The sequence below is a fragment of the Ornithorhynchus anatinus genome, chromosome 1 (genome assembly GCF_004115215.2).
Source record: "Ornithorhynchus anatinus isolate Pmale09 chromosome 1, mOrnAna1.pri.v4, whole genome shotgun sequence".
Taxonomy (NCBI): Eukaryota; Metazoa; Chordata; class Mammalia; order Monotremata; family Ornithorhynchidae; genus Ornithorhynchus; species Ornithorhynchus anatinus.
This window is the reverse complement of record NC_041728.1, coordinates 34,030,971-34,053,637: the sequence shown is the minus strand read 5'-3', so window position 1 is coordinate 34,053,637 and position 22,667 is coordinate 34,030,971. Positions and strand designations below refer to the sequence as shown.

Below are 22,667 nucleotides of genomic sequence, written 5' to 3'. Positions count from 1 at the left end.
ATACACAAGACAAGCTAAATGAACACTATTATTGTTGTTATTAGGAGGTGAGCCCTGGGTGTGGGAGGGAGCTTGTGGAAGGGCTGAACTAGGAAAAATGGAGTGGAGTTATTTCTGACAAATTCACTCAAGTCGAGGTCTGAACTTTTAAACCTTTAAAAAAAAAAAGGCATTGCTGCCCAGCTCAAGAGGAACTGTGCCATCTTTCTCATATTCTTGCCCCTTTGCACTCTTTCCCTAAAGGAGCTGGAAGTTCTTGTCTCCTCAGGAACTATTACCTGACCAAAGGGACCCAAGCCGGTGGAGATCCTATCTTCTTATCGTACTAGTTTATCTTCCCCTTCTTCATTGTTCTCGGCTAGGAGAAGAAGCCAAACACCCCCCTGCTCACCATATTATATTTGTACTAGACCTGTGGGCCTTGGGAAGGTCATGAGGCGGGGTGGGGGTGGGGGGAATCAAATTCCTTCTGATTGCTTAGGAAAACTTGTTAGGAAGTGGGAGTATTTCTAATGAGTTTAAGACATCTATCCGTCCTAATTGGCGTGGGTGGTCATAGGCTCTAGTAGCAGAAAAGCTCTCTTGACATTCAACTAGCAGCTGAGAAGAGGCGGGGCCTAGCAGAAAAGAGCACGGGCCTGGGAGTCAGAAGATCTGGGTTCTAATTCTGGCTCCACCACCTGTCTGCAAGTCACTTAATTCTCTGTGTCTCAGTTGCCTCATCTGTGAAATGGGGATCGAGACTGAGCCCCACATGGGAGAAGGACCTGATCAGCTTGTATCTACTGCAGCGCATAGTACAGTGCCTGGCACACAGTAAGCGCTTAACAAATACCGTTCAAAATCAAAAGAAAACCCAAAAAGCATGTTAACCTGCGTCGGCAGGCCTGTCAGGCAAGCATAACATCTTTTTGGTACATTCTGATAGCAGGGAGTCTTTTTTTAGCTGGGAATGGGCCTCTTATGGGAATTTCTTCCCTTGGGAGAGCGTGGCCTAGGGGCTAGAGCCCGGACCTGGGAGTCAGAGGACATGGGTTCTAATCCCGGCTTCATGTGTCTGCTTTGTGACCTTGGCCAAGTCACTTCACTTCTCCATGCCTCCATTCCCTCACCTGTAAAATGGGGAAGAAGAGTGTGAGGCCCATCTGGGACAAGGACTGGTTCCAACCTGATTAGCGTGTATTTACTCCAGTGCTTTCAATAGTATTTATAGTATTTATTGAGCACTTACTATGTGCAGAGCACTGTACTAAGCGCTTGGGATGAACAAGTCGGCAACAGATAGAGACAGTCCCTGCCGTTTGACGGGCTTACGGTCTAATCAGGGGAGATGGACAGACAAGAACAATGGCAATAAATAGAGTCGAGGGGAAGAACATCTCGTAAAAACAATGGCAACTAAATAGAATCGAGGCGATGTACAATTCATGAACAAAATAAATAGGGTAACGAAAATATATACAGTTGAGCGGGCAAGTACAGTGCTGTGGGGATGGGAAGGGAGAGGTGGAGGAGCAGAGGGAAAAGGGGAAAAAGGGGGTTTAGCTGCGGAGAGGTAAAGGGGGGGTGGCAGAGGGAGAAGAGGAGCTCAGTCTGGGAAGGCCTCTTGGAGGAGGTGAGTTTTAAGTAGGGTTTTGAAGAGGGGAAGAGAATCAGTTTGGCGGAGGTGAGGAGGGAGGGCGTTCCAGGACCGCAGGAGGACGTGGCCCGGGGGTCGACGGCGGGATAGGTGAGACCGAGAGACGGTGAGGAGGTGGGCGGCAGAGGAGCGGAGCGTGCGGGGTGGGAGGTAGAAAGAGAGAAGGGAGGAGAGGTAGGAAGGGGCAAGGTGATGTAGAGCCTTGAAGCCTAGAGTGAGGAGTTTTTGTTTGGAGCGGAGGTCGATAGGCAACCACTGGAGGTGTTTAAGAAGGGGAGTGACATGCCCAGAGTGTTTCTGCAGGAAGATGAGCCGGGCAGCAGAGTGAAGAATAGACCGGAGCGGGGCGAGAGAGGAGGAAGGGAGGTCAGAGAGAAGGCTGACACAGTAGTCTAGCCGGGATATAACGAGAGCCCGTAACAGTAAGGTAGCCGTTTGGGTGGAGAGGAAAGGGCGGATCTTGGCGATATTGTAGAGGTGAAACCGGCAGATCTTGGTAACGGATAGGATGTGTGGGGTGAATGAGAGAGACGAGTCAAGGATGACACCGAGATCGCGGGCCCGAGAGACGGGAAGGACGGTTGTGCCATCCACGGTGATAGGGAAGTCTGGGAGAGGACCGGGTTTGGGAGGGAAGATGAGGAGCTCAGTCTTGCTCATGTTGAGTTTTAGGTGGCGGGCCGACATCCAGGTGGAGACGTCCTGGAGGCAGGAGGAGATGCGAGCCTGAAGGGAGGGGAAGAGGACGGGGCGGAGATGTAGATCTGCGTGTCATCTGCGTAGAGATGGTAGTCAAAGCCGTGAGAGCGAATGAGTTCACCGAGGGAGTGAGTGTAAATGGAGAACAGAAGAGGGCCAAGAACTGACCCTTGAGGAGCTCCAACAGTTAAAGGATGGGAGGGGGAGGAGGCTCCAGCGAAGGAGACCGAGAATGACCGGCCAGAGAGGTAAGAAGAGAACCAGGAGAGGACAGAGTCCGTGAAGCCAAGGTGAGATAAGATATGAGGAGGAGGGGATGGTCGACAGTGTCAAAGGCAGCAGAGAGGTCAAGGAGGATTAGAATGGAGTAGGAGCCATTGGATTTGTCAAGAAGGAGGTCATGGGTGACCTTAGAGAGAGCAGTCTCGGTAGAGTGGAGGGGACGGAAGCCAGATTGGAGGGGGTCCAGGAGAGAATGGGAGTTAAGGAATTCCAAGCATCGATTGTAGACGACCCGTTCTAGGATTTTGGAAAGGACGAGTAGTAGGGAGATAGGGCGATAACTGGAGGGGGAAGTGGGGTCAAGAGCGGGTTTTTTTAGGATGGGGGAGACGTGGGCATGTTTGAAGGCAGAGGGGAAGGAGCCATTGGAGATTGAGTGGTTAAAAATAGAAGTTAAGGAAGGGAGGAGGGCAGGGGCGATGGTTTTAAGAAGGTGAGAGGGAATGGGGTCCGAGGCGCAGGTGGAGGGGGTGGCACTCGCGAGGAGGGAGGAGATCTCCTCTGAGGATACTGCAGGGAAGGATGGGAAAGTAGGGGAGAGGGTCGGTGGGGGGGAGGGGAGAGGCGGAGGGGTGACTTTGGGGAGCTCAGACCCGATCATGTTGATTTTCGTGAGGAAATAGGTGGCCAGATCATTGGGGGTGAGAGATGGGGGAGGGGGAGGAACAGGGGGCCTAAGGAGAGAGTTAAAGGTCCGGAACAATCGGCGGGGGTGACGGGCATGGGTGTCGATGAGGGAGGAGAAGAAGTTTTGCCTGGCGGAGGAGAGGGCAGAGTTAAGGCAGGAAAGGATAAATTTGAAGTGTGTGAGGTCGGCTCGGTGCTTGGACTTTCGCCAGCAGTGCTCAGCAGCTCGAGCATAGGAGCGTAGGAGGCGGACGGAGGAGGTGATCCAGGGCTGTGGGTTAGTGGAGCGAGAGCGGCGGAGGGAAAGGGGGGCGAGAGAGTCGAGATGAGTAGAGAGGGTGGAGTTGAGAGCGGAGACCTGATCGTGGAGAGTGGGAAGAGAGGACAGGGCGGCAAGGTGAGGAGAGATGCTATTGGAAAGACGGATGGGATCGAGAGAGCGGAGGTCTCTGTGGGGCAGTAGCGAAGATTTGCAGGGGGAGGGAGTGTGAGAGATGAGGCAGGTGAGAAGGTTATGGTCAGAGAGAGGGATTTCAGAGTCGGTGAGGGAAGAGATAGCGCAGCGGTAGGAGATGACGAGATCGAGGGTGTGACCGAGTCGGTGAGTGGGCGCGGTACGGTGGAGGAGGAGGTCGGCAGAGTCGAGGAGGGATAGCGGGCGGGCGGCAGAGGAGTCGTCGGGTACGTCCATATGGATGTTGAAGTCTCCAAGGATCAGAGTGGGCAGAGAGAAGGAGAGAAGGAAGGTGAGAAAGGGGTCAAGGTGGTTGAAGAAGTCGGAGGTGGGACCGGGAGGGCGGTAGATGACAGCGACAAGTAACTGGAGGGGGTGGTAGAGGCGAATGATATGGGCTTCGAAGGAGGGGAAGGAGAGGGAGGGGGGAGGAGGGATAGTGCGGAAGCGGCAACGGGGCGAGAGGAGGAAGCCGACGCCTCCTCCCTTACCGGTGAGTCTGGTGGAGTGGGAGAAGGAGAGGCCGCCGCCGGAGAGAGCGGCGGCAGAGACCGTGTCTTCGGGAGAGAGCCAAGTTTCCGAAAGGGCGAGGAGGAGGAGAGAGCGAGAGAGGAAAAGGTCATGGACGAAAGGTAGCTTACCTGTAATAGAGCGGGGGTTCCAGAGGCCACACTTGAAAGTGGCTGTGGGTGCAAAGGGGGGAGGGGGGAAGGGCGGGGGAGGGGAGGGTTTGGATGGGAAGGAGGTGGCGGGGCCCTGGATGGGGAGAGGGGGATGAGGGGTAGCGGTGGGACAAGAGGACTGGGATGGGGCGTGGGTGGGGAAGAGAAGAGGGGAGGGGGTGAGGAGGGGGAGGGGACAGTGCTTAGAGCAGTGCTTGGCACATGGTAAGCCCTTAACAAATACCAGTTATCATCATGAAAGAAGCGAGTGCATCTCAGAATAGCAAATCATGTTCCAAAGCCTGGGACATAGGGTCATCTTGGCCTCCTCTGTTCAGCCAACTCAAGGCCAGGGAGTGGAGAGTCAGTCAGTCAATCCTATTTATTGAGCGTTTACTTTGTGCAGAGCACTGTACTAAACTCTTAGAAGAGGACTATATAACAGACACATTGCCTGCCCACAACAGGCTTACAGTCTAGAGGAGGAGACAGGCATCAATATAAATAAATTACAGATATATACATAAGTGCCGTGGGTCTGGGAAGGAGGGATGAATAAAGGGAGCAAATCAGGGCGACGCAGAAGGGAGTTGGAGAAGAGGACAGGAGGGCGTAGTCGGGGAAGGCTTCTTGGAGGAAATGGGCCTGAAATAAGACCTCTAAGTGAGGAAGGGGAATACAGGATCAGTCATCTGTCTTTGTTTTTGTTTTTTATGGTACTTGTTAAGCGCTTATTGTGTGCCAGGCACTGTTCTAAGTGCTGGGGTAGATCCAAGCTAATCAGGTTGGACACAGTCTTAATCCCCATTTTACCAATGAGGGAATTGAGGCCCAGAGAAGTGACTTGCCCAGAGTCACATAGACTGCTACTTAAACTGTGAGCCCCATGTGGGACAGGAATTGTGTCTACCTTAGAGTGTAGATCAGTGCTTGACACAGAGTAAGTGCTTAACAAATACCATAAAAGAGAAAAAGGGTGGTGGGGGTGGGGATTAGAACCCCGGTCCTTCTGACTCCCGGGCCCGAGCTCTGTCCATGAAGCCGCACCGCTTCCCCTCGATGTAGGCCGGAGGGTCACGTTAATGAGCCAGGTTCCTGGGGGGTTAACCCAGGATGGATCCTGGCTTTACCAAGTTCTTCACCTTGACCTCAGTTCAATCCATCGATTCCCTTTCCGGAGCGGTCACCGTCTTATTTGTTCAGCGCTCATTCGGCACTCTCCAGAGAGGTGTCCCCGTTTTTGAAATGGGGCTAATACCCCCGGTCCCCCGGCCCGGCGGTTGGTACGGTGTTGCTTGGACCCATTGGTGCTGAATTGTACTTTCCAAGTGCTTGGTACAGTGCCCTGCACCCAGTAAGCACTCAATAAGTACGATCATGTGAATTAATCAAGTGTTGCCCTGGTAGGAAGGAACTTGGAAAGTTTCACCTTTTTAGTCCACCCTTTTTGATCAGTCGGTCAGTGGGTATTTATTGAGCGCTTACTGTGTGCAGAGCACTTTACTGAGCGCTTGGGAGAGCCCGACATAGTTGGTAGACAGTTCCTGCCCACAGTGAGCTTACCCTCCAGAATAAGAGACAATATATTATGGATGTGGACATAATCAGTGATATTTATGGAGCGCTTACTACGTGCAAAGCACTAGGGAGAGTAGAGTATAACAGAATTAGCAGATATGTCCCCTGCCTGTTTTAGTGCTGTGGGGCTGAGGGGAGGGGCCAGTAAATAGTGCAACTCCAAGTACAAAATGAATCCTTGCTGCTCGGTCTCTAATCTTTGAGGACAATCCCATAGCTGGTTCCAGCTGGAACTCCCCGCTCACCCCCTGCTTGTTTTAACCACCTTGATTAAGCTCCAGTCCTATTTTGTTTGTATCGGGGAAGGCAGAACTTTGACATTGAGGGAAGGTTGAATTCAGTTCTTCCACTAAATAACCAAGATTGAATAGAGAATGAGAGAGAGAGTGTGTGTGTGTGTGTGTGTGTGTATTTTTTGGAGGGGGCAGGGGTAGAATTGTGGGCCACGGTTTATGGCAACATTTGACAGATGCTAATGGCATCAAGAGGATAAAGAGGATGGAAAGCAGTGTGGCATAGTGGATAGAGCACGGGCCCTGAGAGTCAGAAGGCCAAGGATTCTAATCCCAGCTCCACCTCTTGTCTGCTGTGTGACCTTGGGCAAGTCACTTCATTTCCCTGGGCCTCAGTTCTCTCATCTCTACAATGGGGATTGAGACTGTGAGCCCCACAAGGGACAGGGACTCTGTCCAACTCGATTTTCTTGTATCCACCCAGAGCATGGTACCCTGCCCAGTACATAGTAAGCACTTAACAAATACCAGTATTATTATTATTATTATTATTATTAAGGACCTGGGTTCTAATCCCAACTCTGCCACTTGTCTGCTTGAGTCAATCACATCACTTCTCTGCGCCTCAGTTCCCTCATCTGTACAATGGGGATTCAGACGGTGAGCCCCTTGTGGGACATGGACCGTATCCAACCCGATTAGCTTGTATCTACCCCAGCACTTAGTACAATGCCGGGCACATTAATGAACACTTAACAAATATCTTTTTTTTTTAAAAAAAGATGCCCAGCCAGTAGTTACTGTGCTGTTCTGGGACCTTCTCCTGCAAAGCCCTCTTTTCTCCCATTCGCCCTCCCTTCTGTGTCATCGGTGGGAGGAAATAATAATAATTATGGTATTTATTAAGCATTCACTATGTGCCAGACACTGGTGCTGTGAACCGGAGGGGGCCTCATCCCCATCTTCGGCCTTTTTGGAAATTTCTGGGATCCATCGCCCTGGGGGACAGTGTGAGTGGCCATAGTGCTCAACACGGGGCATACTTGGGCCTCCTCCTTCTGGCTTGGCTCATCCCAGCTGACTGACGGATCATTTCTCAGTGTGCAGGGAAAACATCAACAGCTGGTATTTTTTGAGCGCCTAATGTGTGCAGAGGAGTGTAATGAGCTCTCAAGAGAGTACAAGAGTTGGCAGGCTGGATCCCTGCCTTCAAGCAGCACGGCGTCGTGGATGGACCCCGGATCTGGGAGTCAAAAGGTCGCTCTGATCCCGGCTCTGCCGCTTGTCTGATGTGAGACCTTGGGCAAGTCACTTCTCTGGGCCTTGGCTACTCATCTGTAAAATGAGGATTAAGACTGTGAGCCCCGCGTGGGACAGGGACTGTCTCCAACCCGATTTGGTTGTCTCCACCCCCAGCGTTGAGTACTTTGCTTGGCACATAGTAAGCACTTAACATTAAACTTAAAATAATTATCATTATTATTATTAGACAGCCCAAGCGCATCTACATAGGACCTTAAGCCTCTCCCTTCTACCTCCCGCTTTCACATTCCGGGTCTCAACGCAGAAGCTTATTCCAGGGTTGTCGTGGTGCTTTTTCCACCAGTGTTAGAGGATTCACTCCTGAACTTGGCTGTGTCCCCTGGCTCCCTCGACCGATTCCCATCCGCCTCCTTTGGATCGTAACCCCCTGACCGGCCACCTCTCTGAGAAGCAGAGTAGTCTGGTGGAGAGAACTTGGGCCTGTCATTCATTCGGTCGCTGAGCGCTTACCGTGTGCAAAGCACCGTATTGAGCACTGGAAGCATGGCATGGGTGGTCAGAAGGACCTGAGTTCTAATCCTGACTCCTCCGCTTGTCTTCTGGGTGACCTTGGGCAAGTTGCCTCACTTCTCTATACCTCATTTCCCTCATCTGGAAAATGAGGATTAAGGTTGTGAGCCCCATGGGGGGAAGGGACTGTGTGCAACCCGATTAGCCTGTATCCACCCTAGCGCTTAGTACAGTGCCTAGCACATAGTAAGTGTTTAACGGATACTGTAATTATTATTATTATCGATGTTACCACCACCTGAATTTGGTCCTCACCAATCACCATGACCCATCTCAGGTTACCACAGCCCCTCGTCCAGAAACTCTCCCAACCCTTGACACCCAAGTACAGGGGGACAACTCTGCTCTCCCCTTGACATTTAACTCCATTTCCCCCTCAACCCTCCATCGTTTCAACGCCCCCGACTCTGGGTCTGCCCCACCTCCCACATATACCTTGTCCTCCCCTTTAAGCCGCTGAATGCAGCTGAGGGGACAGGGGGTGGACTTTTGTCACTTCAGATCCTTTTTCTCCTGTTCAAATTCACATCTCTTAGCAACTCTTTACTCCTCCCTCACTGACCCCCATGTCCCCTTTCCACAGCCCAATCAATCAATCAATCATTCATTCATGCAGTCATATTTATTGGCCTTTGCAGTGTGCAGAGCACTGTACTAAGCGCTTGGGAGAGTACAATTCAAGAATAAATAGACACATTCCCTGCCCACGATGAGCTTACAGTCTTACCGAACATTTAACTCTCTCCTAAATTCCCCCCCCACCATCGTCCGAAGACTATTTTGTTGGCAAAACAGAAACCCATCTGATAGGAACTTTCCACAGACTGTGTCTCAGCTTCTCCTTGCTCAGTGGCCCTGTCTTTATTATTAATAATATTAATGATAATGATTGTGATATTAAGCATGCACTGTACTGAACACTGGGCCAGTTCCAAGATTATTGAGTTGACCGCAGTCCCCGTCCCGCGTAGGGCCCACAGTCTTCATCCCCACTTTACAGATGAAATAAAAGGCACAGAGAAGTGAAATGACTTGCCCAAGGTCAGTTGGCAGGCCCGTGGCAGAGGCGGAATTAGAACCCAGGTCCTCTGATTCGCAGGTCCAGGCTTTTTCCATTAGGCTACACCGCTTCTCTCCTCCATCTTCCCAACTGTCTCTGAAGTGGAGATCTCCCACTCTCTCTTTCAATAGTATTTATTGAGCGCTTACTATGTGCAGAGCACTGTACTAAGCACTTGGGATGAACAAGTCGGCAACAGATAGAGACAGTCCCTGCCGTTTGACAGGCTTACAGTCTAATCGGGGGAGACGGACAGACAAGAACAATGGCAATAAACAGCGTCGAGGGGAAGAACATCTCGTAAAAACAATGGCAACTAAATAGAATCAAGGCGATGTACAATTCATTAACAAAATAAATAGGGTAACGAAAATATGTACAGTTGAGCGGACGAGTACAGTGCTGTGGGGATGGGAAGGGAGAGGTGGAGGAGCAGCGGGAAAAGGGGAAAATGAGGCTTTAGCTGCGGAGAGGTAAAGGGGGGATGGCAGAGGGAGTAGAGGGGGAAGAGGAGCTCAGTCTGGGAACGCCTCTTGGAGGAGGTGATTTTTAAGTAGGGTTTTGAAGAGGGAAAGAGAATCGGTTTGGCGGAGGTGAGGAGGGAGGGCGTTCCAGGACCGCGGGAGGACGTGACCCAGGGGTCGACGGCGGGATAGGCGAGACCGAGGGACGGTGAGGAGGTGGGCGGCAGAGGAGCGGAGCGTGCGGGGTGGGCGGTAGAAAGAGAGAAGGGAGGAGAGGTAGGAAGGGGCAAGGTGACGGAGAGCCTCGAAGCCTAGAGTGAGGAGTTTTTGTTTGGAGCGGAGGTCGATAGGCAACCACTGGAGTTGTTTAAGAAGGGGAGTGACATGCCCAGATCGTTTATGCAGGAAGATGAGCCGGGCAGCGGAGTGAAGAATAGACCGGAGCGGGGCGAGAGAGGAGGAAGGGAGGTCAGAGAGAAGGCTGACACAGTAGTCTAGCTGGGATATAACGAGAGCCCGTAACAGTAAGGTAGCTGTTTGGGTGGAGAGGAAAGGGCGGATCTTGGCGATATTGTAGAGGTGAAACCGGCAGGTCTTGGTAACGGATAGGATGTGTGGGGTGAACGAGAGGGACGAGTCAAGGATGACACCGAGATTGCGGGCCTGAGAGACGGGAAGGATGGTCGTGCCATCCACAGTGATAGAGAAGTCTGGGAGAGGACCGGGTTTGGGAGGGAAGATGAGGAGCTCAGTCTTGCTCATGTTGAGTTTTAGGTGGCGGGCCGACATCCAGGTGGAGACGTCCTGGAGGCAGAAGGAGATGCGAGCCTGAAGGGAGGGGGAGAGGGCAGGGGCGGAGATGTAGACTGCGGGAGTCTCTTCAGCTCTTCAGCTCTACCCTCCCCACTATTGCCTCTGACCCCATTCCCTCTTATCTTAGTCAAACATTTGCTGTCACTGGCCTCCCATCTCTTCACCCTCTCTCTCCCCCTCGCTCTCTCAAATCAATCAATATCCGGTATCAATTGAGCACATACCAGGTGTAGAGCACTGTATAGAGCGCTTGGGAGAGTACAGCCCAACGGAGTTGGTAGGCATGTTCCCTGCCCACAAAGAGCTTGCAGTCTAGAGGATTAAAAATAGGACCGCTCAGCTGCCTTTTTTAATGGTATTTGTTAAGCGCTTACTATGGGTCCAGCACTGTCCTAAGCGCTGGGCTGTATACGAGTGAATTAAGGCAGACACAGTCCCCATCCCACTTGGGGCTCACAGTGTAAGTAGGAAGGAGCAAGGTACTGGATCCCCATTTTACAGTTGAGGCACAGAGAAGTGACTCGCCCAAGGTCACCCAGCAAGAAAATGACCAAACAGCTGGCAGTGGCAGGATTAGATGCCTGGTCCTCTGCCTCCCAGGCCTGGGCTCTCTCCCCTAGGCCGTGCATGCCGTCTCAGCTCTTCTCTCCCTGTCTTTCCTTGCCCTCCCCCGTTCATCCGCTCGAGTCTCCTCCCCCCGGCTCTGCCCACGTCCAACCCGTAGCTCACGTTACTTCTGGGGCCTGGAATTCCCTTGCCATGGAAGCCTGCCAGGCCTCAGCCTTGAAAAAAGCATAGTGTAGTGGATAGAGCGCGGGCCTGGGAATCAGGAGGTCGTGGGTTCTAATCCCAGCTCTGCCGCTTTCCTGCTGCGTGACCTCGAGCAAGTCACTTCACCTCTCTGGGCCTCAGTTCCCTCATCTGTAAAATGGGGATTGAGTCTGTGAGCCCCACGTGGGACAGGGACGTTTGCTTGTATCCACCCCAGCGCTTAGTACAGTGCCTGGCACATTGTAAGTGCTTAACAAATAAACAGTTATGATTATTATTATTATTAACCCCCCCCAAATCCCCAACTCCTCCACTATACATTCCCCGACTAATTAACGGATCCCTGATTCTTACCAATCCTTTCAGTTTCGTCTTTAGCCCTTGTGCATATTTGTTTGAACATTCGGTTTGTTTTGTTGTGATTCCACTATTTGTGACTATCAAACGATCGAGCAGCGTGGCCTAGTGGATAGAACACAGGCCTGGGAGTTAGAAGGACCTAGGTTCTAATCCCGGCTCCGCCGCTTGTCTGCTGTGTGACCTTGGAGAAGTCACTTCACTTTTCTGGGCCTCAGTTTCCTCATCTGAACAACGAGGATGAAGACTCTCAGCCCCATGTGGGACCTGGACTGTGTCCCAACGTGATGAGCTTGGAAAGAACAATTCAATAATAAAGAGAGACAATCTCTTTCCACAGAAAGCTTACACTCTAGAGGGGAATATCAATATTACTGGTTGTGCCCTGTGTTCTCAGCACTTCAGAGAGTACAGGAGAATTAGAAGGCATGATCCCTACCCTCAAGGAGCTTACAGTTTGACGTCTGTTTCTGTATCGGTCTGTCCCCTTAGAGTGTGTGTTCCTTCTCGTACTTCCCAAGAGCTCAGTACAGTCTTTATTAAAATTCCATGACTCCTATTACTGCTCTCCATGGGTCTCCATCAGCTCACCCCATCTCATCTATTGTCTCTCTTCATCCACTCGGTTCCTCCTCAGTTTCCCTTCCAACTATATGTTGCTCATAATCAGTCAACGGTATCGTTCTGGGCAGGGAACATACCCGCTGATTCTGATGTATGGGACTCTCCCAAGCGTTTAGTAAGCGCTCAATAAATATGATTGAGCTCTTACTATGTGCAGAGCACTGCACTAAGCCCTTGGGAGAGTACAGTAGAGTTGGTAGAAACATTCCCTGCCCACGAGAGTTTACAGCCTTCACTCTCCCACCCTTTGCTCTCACTATTCCCTTATCTTGGAGCTCATGTTCAAAACCCTTCTTGAATTTCATCTCCTTCGTGAAGCCTTCCCCAGTCAATTCACATCAATCTGACCCTCCGTTGTTGTTTTTTTCTTTAAAAAAAAGAAAATGGGATTTAAGTGCTTATTACCTGCTCAGTACAGTTCTAAGCACTGCTAGAGATTAATCAGGTTGGACACTGGGGAGGAAGGAGGAGAAGGGAGGAGGATTTAATCCCTGTTTTGTAGTTGAGGTCCCTGAGGCCCAGAGAAGTGAAGCGACTTGTCCAAGGTCACCCAGCAGACTGTTCACGGAGCCAGGATTAGAACTCAGGTTCTCTGACATTCACTCATTCGTAGTTATTGAGTGCTTTCTGTGTGCAGAGCACTGTACTAACTTCTTGGGATAGTACAGTGCAACAGTAAGGAGACACACTCCCTTTCCGCTAGAACACACTGCTCCTCACCTACCCCAAGTACTTTTGTATTTAGTTCCTGGCCTCAGCATTTGTGTGCACACATTTTTTTATTTGTTTATGTGTGTGTATATTGAACGTTCAGTCATTTGGCTAGTTCATGCCCATATATTTGTCCTCTTTTCTAACACCTCAGTTGTTATTTGTAATTGGTTTTTATCTGCCTCGCTGCAAAATTCTAAGCTCCTTGAAAGAGAAAGATGATTCTTACTGTAGATCTAGTCTCCCAAGTGCCTGATTGAGTACTTTGCACCCTATAAAATAATGATAATAATGATATCAATCCCCATGGATGGATTGAAGCAATATTTCCTGCTGCATTTGTAGTTTGGCTTGTGACCTGATCTGGGAAACTAGCCAGAGTGGCCTGGACTTTGGGTCAAACACTTTCCTCCCTAATGACGCCTTTTCTCTCTGCTTTTCTCTGGCAAACATTTTACTCCTCAGTGGTGTGACATTTTTCCTGCTATTTGAGTACTTCCTATGAGCCAGGCACTGCACTATGCACTGGGGTAGATACAAGCTAATGGGGTTGGGCACAGTCCCTGTATCATGTGGGGCTCATGGTCTTAATCCCCATTTTACAGATGAGGGAACTGAGGCCCAGAGAAATGAAGTGGCTTGCCCATGGTCACACAGCAGACAAGTGGCAGAGCCGGGATGAGATCTCAGGTCCTTCTAACTCCCAGGCCACTAGGCCACGTTGCTTCTCTCTCTGTTGTTTTGTGTGTCAAACACCTTTGTCCCTAATGGAATGACACTCTCTCCTCTTCTCTCCCCTTCTCCCATTCTCTCCTTCTTTCCTACTTCCCTTCTCTCCTCTTCTTCTCTCTCTCACTCCTCCTTCTCTCCTTCTCTCCCTCTCTCCTTTTTCTTTACTTCTCTCCCTATCTTCTTTTTCTCTCTTTCTCTCCTCTTCTCTCCTCCCCTTCTCTACTTCTGTACTTTCTCTCCTCTTCTTCTTCTCTCCTGCTCCACTTCTCTCCTCCTCCTCTCCTTCTCTCCCCTCCTTCTCTCCTCCTCCTGTCCCCTCCTCTTCCCCCCTCCTGCTCTCTGTGTGCTTTTTCAGGGCTGGGATTCAACATCGTCGGCGGGACAGACCAGCAGTTCATGCCCAGCGACAGCGGTATCTTCGTCAGCCGGATCAAAGAGAATGGGGCTGCGGCCCTTGACGGGCGGCTCCAGGAGGGTGACAAGGTCCTAGCGGTGAGAACCTAGGCCGGCGGAGCTCCCTTGGGGACCGGTGGGGGCCCTCCACCCAAACCCCTATCCCGCCCTGCCCAACCCAAGACCCTTCTTGGAAAATTCGCTTCCTGGCCAACTTGGTCAGCGATTGCCATTCAGGTCCCAGCACCAAGCCGGTGCTCACCTTCGTAACCTCGATGGTGGCTTTAGTGGGAGGGTTCCCAGTTTGCCCCTTTGGGGGTAAGAGTCCTTATCTTTGTGTGTGTGTGTATGGTATTTGTTAAGCACTTATTACGTGACAGCCACTGTGTAAAGTGCTGGGACAGAAGCAGGGTCATCAGATTGGACACAGTCCCTGTCCCAGGAGGGGCTCACAGTCTCCACCCCCATTTTACAGATGAGGTCCCTGAGGCACAGAAAAGTGAAGTGACTTGCCTACGGTCACACAGCAGACAAGCGGCAGAGCTGAGATGAGAACCCAGGTCTTTCTGACTCCCAGGCCTGTGCTCTGGCCTCTAGGCCACACTGTATCTGATGTAACCTCATTATGGGCAGGGACCGTGTCTGCTAATTCTGTTATTTTGTACTCCTCCAAGTGCTTAGTACAGTACAGTGCTCTGCACATAGTAAGCGCTCAATATATACGATTGATTGAACTATTGATTTCAAAGCTCTTTCTGGCCTGGCCTGTGTTTCTTGGGCTGCCTGACCCATCTTAATTTTCACCTGATGCTGAAGAAAGCCTTCCTTCCCGGTATGCCCTAGGTGTTAGATGAGTGACTTGAAACCTATTTGGGGGAAATGAAGTCTTAGTTCATTTGGTAATTCCAGCTGTCACTTCCCTCAGCCACAGAACCTGGAAAATAGTCAGCTGGGGGGAGGGAGGGCAAGACCTTCCAGTCATGTCACGGGGAAGATTAACGAGACGTTTGTCAAATACCCTGACCTCCTCGACGTTCCATGGGGTGCTTTAATCAATCAGTGGTATTTATGGAGTGCCTACTTAGAAACAGCAGCTTTGGCCTAGTGGATGGAGCATGGGGCTGGGAGTCAGAAGGACCCGGGTTCTAGTCCCGGCTCCACCGCTTGTCCGCTGTGTGACCTTGGGCAAGTCACCTCACTTCTCTGGGCCCCAGTTACCTCATCTGGAAAATGGGGATTAAGATTGTGAGCCCCATGTGGGACAGAGACCGTGCCCAACCTGATTTGCTTGAACAGAGTAAGCGCTTAACAATTACCACAATTACTATTACTATTACTGTGTGCAGAGTAATAGTACTAGGGAGAGTACAATATATCAGAGTTGGTAGACGTATTCCCTGCCAACAACGAGCTTACAGTCCAGAGGAGAGCATAGTGAGACCCCTGAATTGGAATGTCTTTGTTTCAGAGAAGAACACAGTATAGAGTATAGAGTTGGATGAGGCAATCTGCTCATTATGCTTGGGGTATGGATTGGGGGTGTTTAAAAGCGGGACCTAATTATCGAGCTTTTTAAAAAAAAAATTTACCTGTACGATAATAATAATTATGGCATCTGTTAAGCGCTTACTCTGTGCCAGGCACTTTCCTAAGCGCTAGGGTGGATATAAGCAAATCGGGTTGGGTACAGTCCCTGTCCCCTGTGGGGCTCACAGTCTTAATCCCCATTTTACCGATGAGGGAAAGGAGGCCCAGTGAAGTGACTTGCCCAAGGTCACACAGCAGATGTAGCAGAACCGGGATTAGAACCCAGGTCCTTCTGACTCCCGGGCCCGTGCTCTCTCCACTAAGCCACGCTGGTCCGTAAGAGAACGGACCAGAAAAATTAGACCCTCATCTGTCCCCAAGGCTCTATGCCTCCATTCTGTGGCATACAACTTGGCCGCCATTCATTCATTCAGTCGTATTTATTGAGCGCTTACCATGTTCAGAGCACTGTACTAAGAGCTTGGAAAGTACAATTTGGCAACAGATTTGGTACCAATCTCGAGCAGCCTCATAGGTCCCCATTTTCCTCTCATTTGATTTTATGCAATCTTAATTTGAGGCCTGGGTTCTCGAAAGTTCCTTCTAGATGAGAAGCAGTGTGGCTAAGTGGAAAGAGCACGGGCTTGGGAGTCGCAGGTCGTGGGTTCTAATCCCGACTCTGCCATTTGTCAGCTGTGTGACTTTGGGCAAGTCACTGAACTCGTCTCTGCCTCAGTTACCACGTCTGTGAAATGGGGATTAAGACTATCTCACATGGGACAACCTGATTACCTTGTGTCTACCCCAGTGCTTAGAACAGTGCTTGGCACATAGTAAGCCCTTCACAAATACCATCATTATGATAGAGCCGGGGCCTGGGAGCCCTAAGGACCTGGTTTCTAATTCCAGCTCTGCCCCTCGTCTGCTGTGTGACTTTGGGCAAGTCACTTCAGTTCGTCTGGGCCTCAGTTCCCTCATCTGTATAATGGGGGTGAAGACTGGAAGCCCCACGTGGGACAGTTTGGACAGGTTGGACCCTGTCCAACCCGATTGGCTTGCGTCTACCCCAGTGCTGCTTAGTGCAGTGCCTGGCACATAGTAGGCGCTTACCAAATACCACCATTATTAAAACCTTTCCACTCAGAACTTTTTTTTTTTACGGTATTTGTTATACGTGTTTACCATGTGCCAGGCTCTGTACTAAGCGCTGGGGTCTATACAAGCAAATGGGGTTGGTTTTGCAGACAGGGGACGGTCACGAGCTCAGAGCTGCGTCTCCACGAGGCAGGCTGGGGATTCGTTAGCTAATCGGATGGCTGTTCCTGGGTTCCTTGCAGGTGAATGGCAAAGACTTGAAGAATTTGTTGCACCAGGATGCCGTGGACCTGTTTCGAAATGCCGGTTACGCCGTGTCCCTCAAAGTGCAGCGCAAGGTGGGTAGCGTCATACCCGCTTCCGGCCCCTCGGCCCCAAACTCTCCGTTCTGCGGTTTCCCGAATCCCGTGTTAGCCCACTGCCTGGCTTAATCCGAAACTGCTCGCACCCCCTCTCGGGTGGAGGATTCTCTGGCTCTTTGTTAGCTGGAGAAGCAGCACGGCCTAGTGGAAAGAGCCCAGGCCTGGGAGTCAGAGGACCTGGGTTCTAATGCCGGTTCCTCCACTGGTCTGGTGGGTGACCTTGGGCAAGTCACTTCTCAGTGCCTGTTGGCTCATCTGTCAGATGGGGATTAAAACGGTGAACGTCCTGTGGGACATGGACCGTATCCAACCTGATTAGCTTGTATCTACTCAGCACTTAGTACAGTGCCTGGCACATAGTAAGCGCTAACAAGTGCCATTTAAAAAAAAAATAGGGAGAAGAACTCGGTAGCTTCATGATCGTCTTTAGGGTGAATCGTATCTTCGGAGTTCTCGCCCAAGAGGTCACTTAGATGATTCCTCTCCTAAAGGAATTGACCTAACAGCGAAAAAGCAGATGTTTCTGTGGGAAGAGGACACGTTAAACTCGGTGTCTCTCCACATGAAGTGTCTGAGTGATGAATCACTGGGTGTGGTGGCGTGAGTAGAGCTATTTTCGGAGCGCTTACTGCGTGCAGAGATCTGCACAGTATTCTAGGAGCTTGGGAGAGTACAGTATAACGATCTAGTAGACACATTCCCTCCCCACTGTGAGCTTCTGGTCTAGATGGAGGACTTAGCGTTAGGGGCGCCTCACGTTCTCTGGCCCAGGCATCCGCATTGCCCAAAGGTAGCCTCCTAGAAGGTAGTGACCTCTCTGGATTCCGGGGCTGGACTCCGGCCAGCCTTAGGGCCCATTGGCCCAGTGCCGAATTGTACATTCCAAGCACTTAGCACAGTGCTCTGTACATAGTAAGCGCTCAATAAATACTATTGAATGAATGAATGAATGATCCCCTCCTTCTCTGGGGTGGGGCACCTTTCACATCACCAGACTTCTTCTCCCACCCCAGACGGAATCATCCCCTCCCTTCTTCCTCCTCTTCCTTAGCCCAGGTTGGCCAAAGCGTCGTCCCCACCCCCCGATCAATCAGTCAAACGATGGTGTTGATTGAGCGCTTACTGTGTACAGAGCCCTGGACTAAGCGCTTCGAAAAATATGTGGCCTAGTGGTTAGAGCGCGGGCCTGCAATCAGAAGGACCTGGGTTTTCATCCCGGCTCTGCCACTTGTCTGCAGCGTGACCCTGGACAAGTCATTTCACTTTTTGGGGCCTCATTTTCTTTGCGTGTCAAATGGGGATGAAGTGTGTGAGCCCCTTGTGGGACAGGGACTGTATCCAACCTGATTTGGCTATATTGATCCCAGCGCTTAGTACAGTGCCTGTCATCTAATAAGCACTTAACAAATACACCGTTATTATTATTACAGTACACAGAGTTGGTAGATAAGTAAGCTTCTTGTGGGCAGGGACTGTGTCTGTCTGTTATTGTATTCTCCCAAGCGCTTATTACAGTGCTGTAGTACACAGTAAGCACTCAGTAAATACAGTTGAATGAATGAGTTTCTTACCCACAAGGAGTGCGGCTTAATGGATAGAGCACAGACCTGGATGCCCGAAGGGCCAGCAGATGATCTGCTTGGGTGATCTTGGACAAGTCATTTTACTTCTCCGTGCCTCCATTCCCTGATCTTTAAAATGGGCATTAAGACTGGGAGCCCCATGTGGGACAGGGACCGTATTCCCCCCCAGGCCCGTAGTATATAGCGCTTAACAAGTACCACTATAAATACCGTGATCCAGGGGAAGGCAGACATTAAAACTGATTAGGGATAGAGGAAACAATAGAGTATAAGGATGTTCACGTTAAGTATTAAGTACAAGATCTGGCCGACCCATTTCCTCAGAAGAGTAACCCGTGGAGGCCAATGAACCTGACACTGCCGCCTCTCCCCAATGAGAAGCTCACCCTGTGGGCCACTAGGCCATGCTAGTGGATAGAGCACGGGCCTGGGAGTCGGGGGACCTGGGTTCTAATCCCGAATCCGTCACTTGTCTTCGGTGTGACCTCGGGCAAGTCACTTCACTGCTCTGGGCCTTGATTACCTCACCTGTATAATGGGGATGAAGACTGAGCTCCATGTGGGACAGAGACTGTGTCCAACCTGATTACCTCATAGCTACCCCAGTGCTTAGCACAGCGCTTGACACAGCGTAAGCGCATCACAAATAGCAACAGTAAGGAAGCTGAAAGAGTAATCAGAGGCGGGGTAGGTTACCTGCTTGGATCAAGGTGGGAGCAGTTTGGATGGAGAGGGAAGGGTGGTGTTTAGTGACGTTGTGACGGTCGAACTGAGAGGATTTGGTGACAGATGGAACTTGCGGGTTGAAAGGGAGGAGTCGAGGACAAGGCCACGGTTACGGTTTTGGGTGAGTCAGAAGGGATGGTGGGGCCGGGATCCCGGGGCGCTGTTAGGGCGGTCCTGACTTGCGTGTCTCCCCCCGCCCCCCTTCCCAGTTACAGGTTCAGAATGGCCCCGTGAATCACCGAGGGGACGGGGACCCCCGTGGCCTCCCCCTGGCCGCAGTGCTGGTGCCAGTGCTCGCCCTCGCCGCCATCGCCGCTTGGGCCTTCGTCAGGTCCCGACAGCGACTGTGACCGGAAGCCCGTGCCTCTCGAACTCCGCACCCAACCCCAGGTCCCTGCCCCCCCACCCCCATGCCGCTGTGGCTGGCGACCGCCGTGGGATCCGAAGAGAGAGAGAGACCCCAACCCGGATCGGACCGGGGTCGGGCAGGGCCGACGGGCAGGCGTGGGAGCCGCCACCGGGCCCGCTGACCGGAGAACGGGCCTGGTTGGGCGGGAGATAAAGTGGCCGCACTCATGGGGCGAGTCCTTCCGCCACCCTCTTCCTCTCCCCTGCCCCCTCTATCCTCCGCCCCGGAAGTTGACGTCCTTCCTGTCACCTGCAGGGCTGCCGGGCTTGGGCCACGAGGTCGGGGGGGCGAGGGCCGGATGGCCAGTTGAATCTTTTCCATTGTAGTGCTCTTATTTGGGAACCCCATGGGGGTCCTCATCTCATCTCTTTCCCATCTGTCCCACCGACCCACGAGCCCGCAGCGAACAAAGGAGAGGGGGCTGGGTGGGGCCGTTTTATCGCTTTAGAGAATAACAGACACCGCGGAGAGAATTAAAAAAACGAGAAGGCCGCCCGGGTTTCTCAGGCCGCTGGTTTCCACCGTAGCCATCTTCCATCCGAGGGAGCCGTGGAAGGGGGCCCATCCTGAGGCACCGGGGAGCCGGAGGCGAGGAAGAAACACAAAGAATTGTCAGGGAAAACACTTCTCCCCAGGACCTGGATGATTGGGTCTCATCTCTTTCCGGTTGTCCGGAGAAGAAAGCTTGTGCCAAAGACAGAAATGAGCTGGGGCGGGGGCAGGGATCAGGAGCGAACAAACGTGTCCCATTGTGAGATCGGAGTGGCTATTTTGGTAGGTCGGGTCCCCACCGGAGAGGCCCGTGTTTCAAGTAGGGGAATTGTGTTGGATGTGTGTCGGTCCCTTTTTAGGGAGGCCAGAGGGGAGAAGAGAGAGTTTGGGACCTGCTGTCCTGGGAAGACCCTCAATTTGGGCAACCTATAGAGTCCTGTTTGGCTTTCCTCACCCAGAGAGATGAGAAGTGACTAGGAAAGACCAGGAATAATCTATGCTGCTGCAGGCTTCAAGAGCGGAGCTATCAGCACCCTCCCAGAAGAGGCAAGAAACTCCTTTTGCACTGTGTCAGAAAAGGAAGGGGGCCGAGACAACAGGCAGGGAGGTTCGGGCCCCCAAGCCTGCTTAATGCTTGAAGGTTTTTATAAATTTTTGCAGGGCAGTTGAGGGAAAGGGGATCCGGAGGACCAGAGGGTAAGGATAAAGAGAGGCAATCCAGGAGAAGTAGTTCCGGTTGGGATCTTGGGCCCGTTCTGGTTTAGGAGATGGGACCTTAAAGGCCAAACTGTCCAGCAACCCTCTTTCCCTTTTTCTCCGCCCTTCCTCGAGCACACCGCCAGTCAGTGAGCAGGTCATCCATGACCCGGAAAGCTACTATTCCCAGGTTATGAGCGGAAGCAGATTTTAACCAAATGGAAAGGGAACTCCTCACCTGCCGCCGTATCAGCACCCCGTCCTTCCTTTGGCTTGGGGCCCCATGAGGTTTCCCAGAATCCTCTGGAACCTCAGCTTGTTGTGAGCCAAAGAATGGGGGTGCAGTTTGAAGATTTTCTTTTCTATTCAAATACAAAGGAAACACATTAATTGCGTATTTGTGATATCCCAGGAGTCTACTACAATATAGATGTGTCCTAAGAAGAAACTTCTCCCCGTCCCCTTTTTGGCATCTGGCTTTCCTTCCGCTACACTGCTTAGTAGGCTTATCCGGTAGGGGTGTCAGAGGAGATGGGGGAAGGAGGAGAAGAGGGTCAGCGGGGCTCATTGCTCCTCTCGGAAAAGTGAACTCCGACAGGAGCCACTTTGCTACGCTGAGAGTCAGATGGCATCGTCGAAGGTCAAGCCTGTCTGCTTGCATATTAAATAAGGATTCCAAGAATAAGGGCCTAATACATCAGCACCAAAAGCTTCATTAGGGTTTTCCTCAGAGCTCTTTGATCACCTCGTTAAAAGCCAGTGCCATCAGCGTGGACAATATCGGGTAGTTGTCAACATTGGAAGGAATGAAGGGGCATCGCACAGCTTGGCTCTGCAATCCTTCAAGGAAACATGACGAAGAATGTGAAATCTTTGGGATGGAGCTGTGCTCCCCAAAGAGACTTAAGACCTTAACGTATAAGAGCCTGTTTGCCTCTGGCGATGAAGGTTGCCTTTTAATTTCACAAAAAAGTCCACTAACCAAAAAGCCAAAGACCTCTCGATGGGTTTTCCGTATGTGAACAGTTGAGAAGGCGTGGGTGTCTTGATGCCCGTTTATGAAATCAAGGTAGACCTGAGAATCCATTGAGGATTCTTTCGGTCCATCAGCATGCATACGTTCTTTGTATTAAGAGGCTTTTCCTCTTAGGATCCCACCGTTGGTCCAAAGATGAGTAAGTTATTTCGACTTGGAGCGCCCTTCATTGAGCTGAGAATCCAGTTGAACTCTTTCCTGGCTCGTATGTCACCACCGGCGAAACCTGAGCCCGGACCGGCAGTTCTGCCATCGTGGGAGGTGGAGGAGTTCATTCCGAAGCTCTGCGGTTCATTCAGGAATTGGGACTTGTAACCGAGACAGCAGGTGGGCCCGAGAGCCAGGGGATGGGCAATGAATCAGTCCATCCCAAGTATTTATTGAGTGCCTACTGTTTGCAGATAATTATCCCGAATCTGATCACCTTCCAACTTATAAACTGTAACCCTCTCCTTTCAGTACCTCTTGTTTATTGTTGCTCATCAGTTTGTGAAGAGAGAAAAGTAAATCGTTTTGCCTATGTCGTCTCTCGGAAATGTTCTAACGGGCCTTGGGTGGTCTCCTAGCGGAAATGGTTGTGATGTCAAAAACACCGGGTTCTCGGTCATTCCGTTTCTGGGTTTCGTGGTCTCTCCTGGAAGAACTTTACCTGGAATTGCGGCGAAGATGCTAATTTGCCTCTCCGCCCCCGGCCTCGTTGCCGCGAGCGGTCGAGAGGTGGTCGATGGAGTTCCACAATCAGAGAAGGGGTTGGAGCCTAGGATGGGCCCCCGCTGCCTGGCACAGTTCCCCGGGGGCCTCTCTTTCAT

General features: G+C 51.4%; 1 protein-coding gene across 2 annotated transcripts in view; it reads left to right on the top strand.

Moving 5' to 3' along the window:
• The window catches only part of LOC100083057 (synaptojanin 2 binding protein), a 32,330-nt gene extending 9,952 nt beyond the window's left edge, over positions 1 to 22,378 (top strand). Inside the window, exons 2-4 of one of the 2 annotated variants that reach the window (XM_029076449.2) lie at positions 13,895 to 14,031; positions 16,797 to 16,892; positions 19,441 to 22,378. In XM_029076449.2, coding sequence (XP_028932282.1) covers positions 13,895 to 14,031; positions 16,797 to 16,892; positions 19,441 to 19,575 — 368 coding nt within the window. In that variant the 3' untranslated portion in view covers positions 19,576 to 22,378. Of the gene's footprint in view, positions 1 to 13,894; positions 14,032 to 16,796; positions 16,893 to 19,434 lie in introns of both variants that reach the window. The other variant, XM_029076440.2, reaches the window with a different exon arrangement.
• The last annotated feature ends 289 nt before the right edge of the window (positions 22,379 to 22,667 follow it).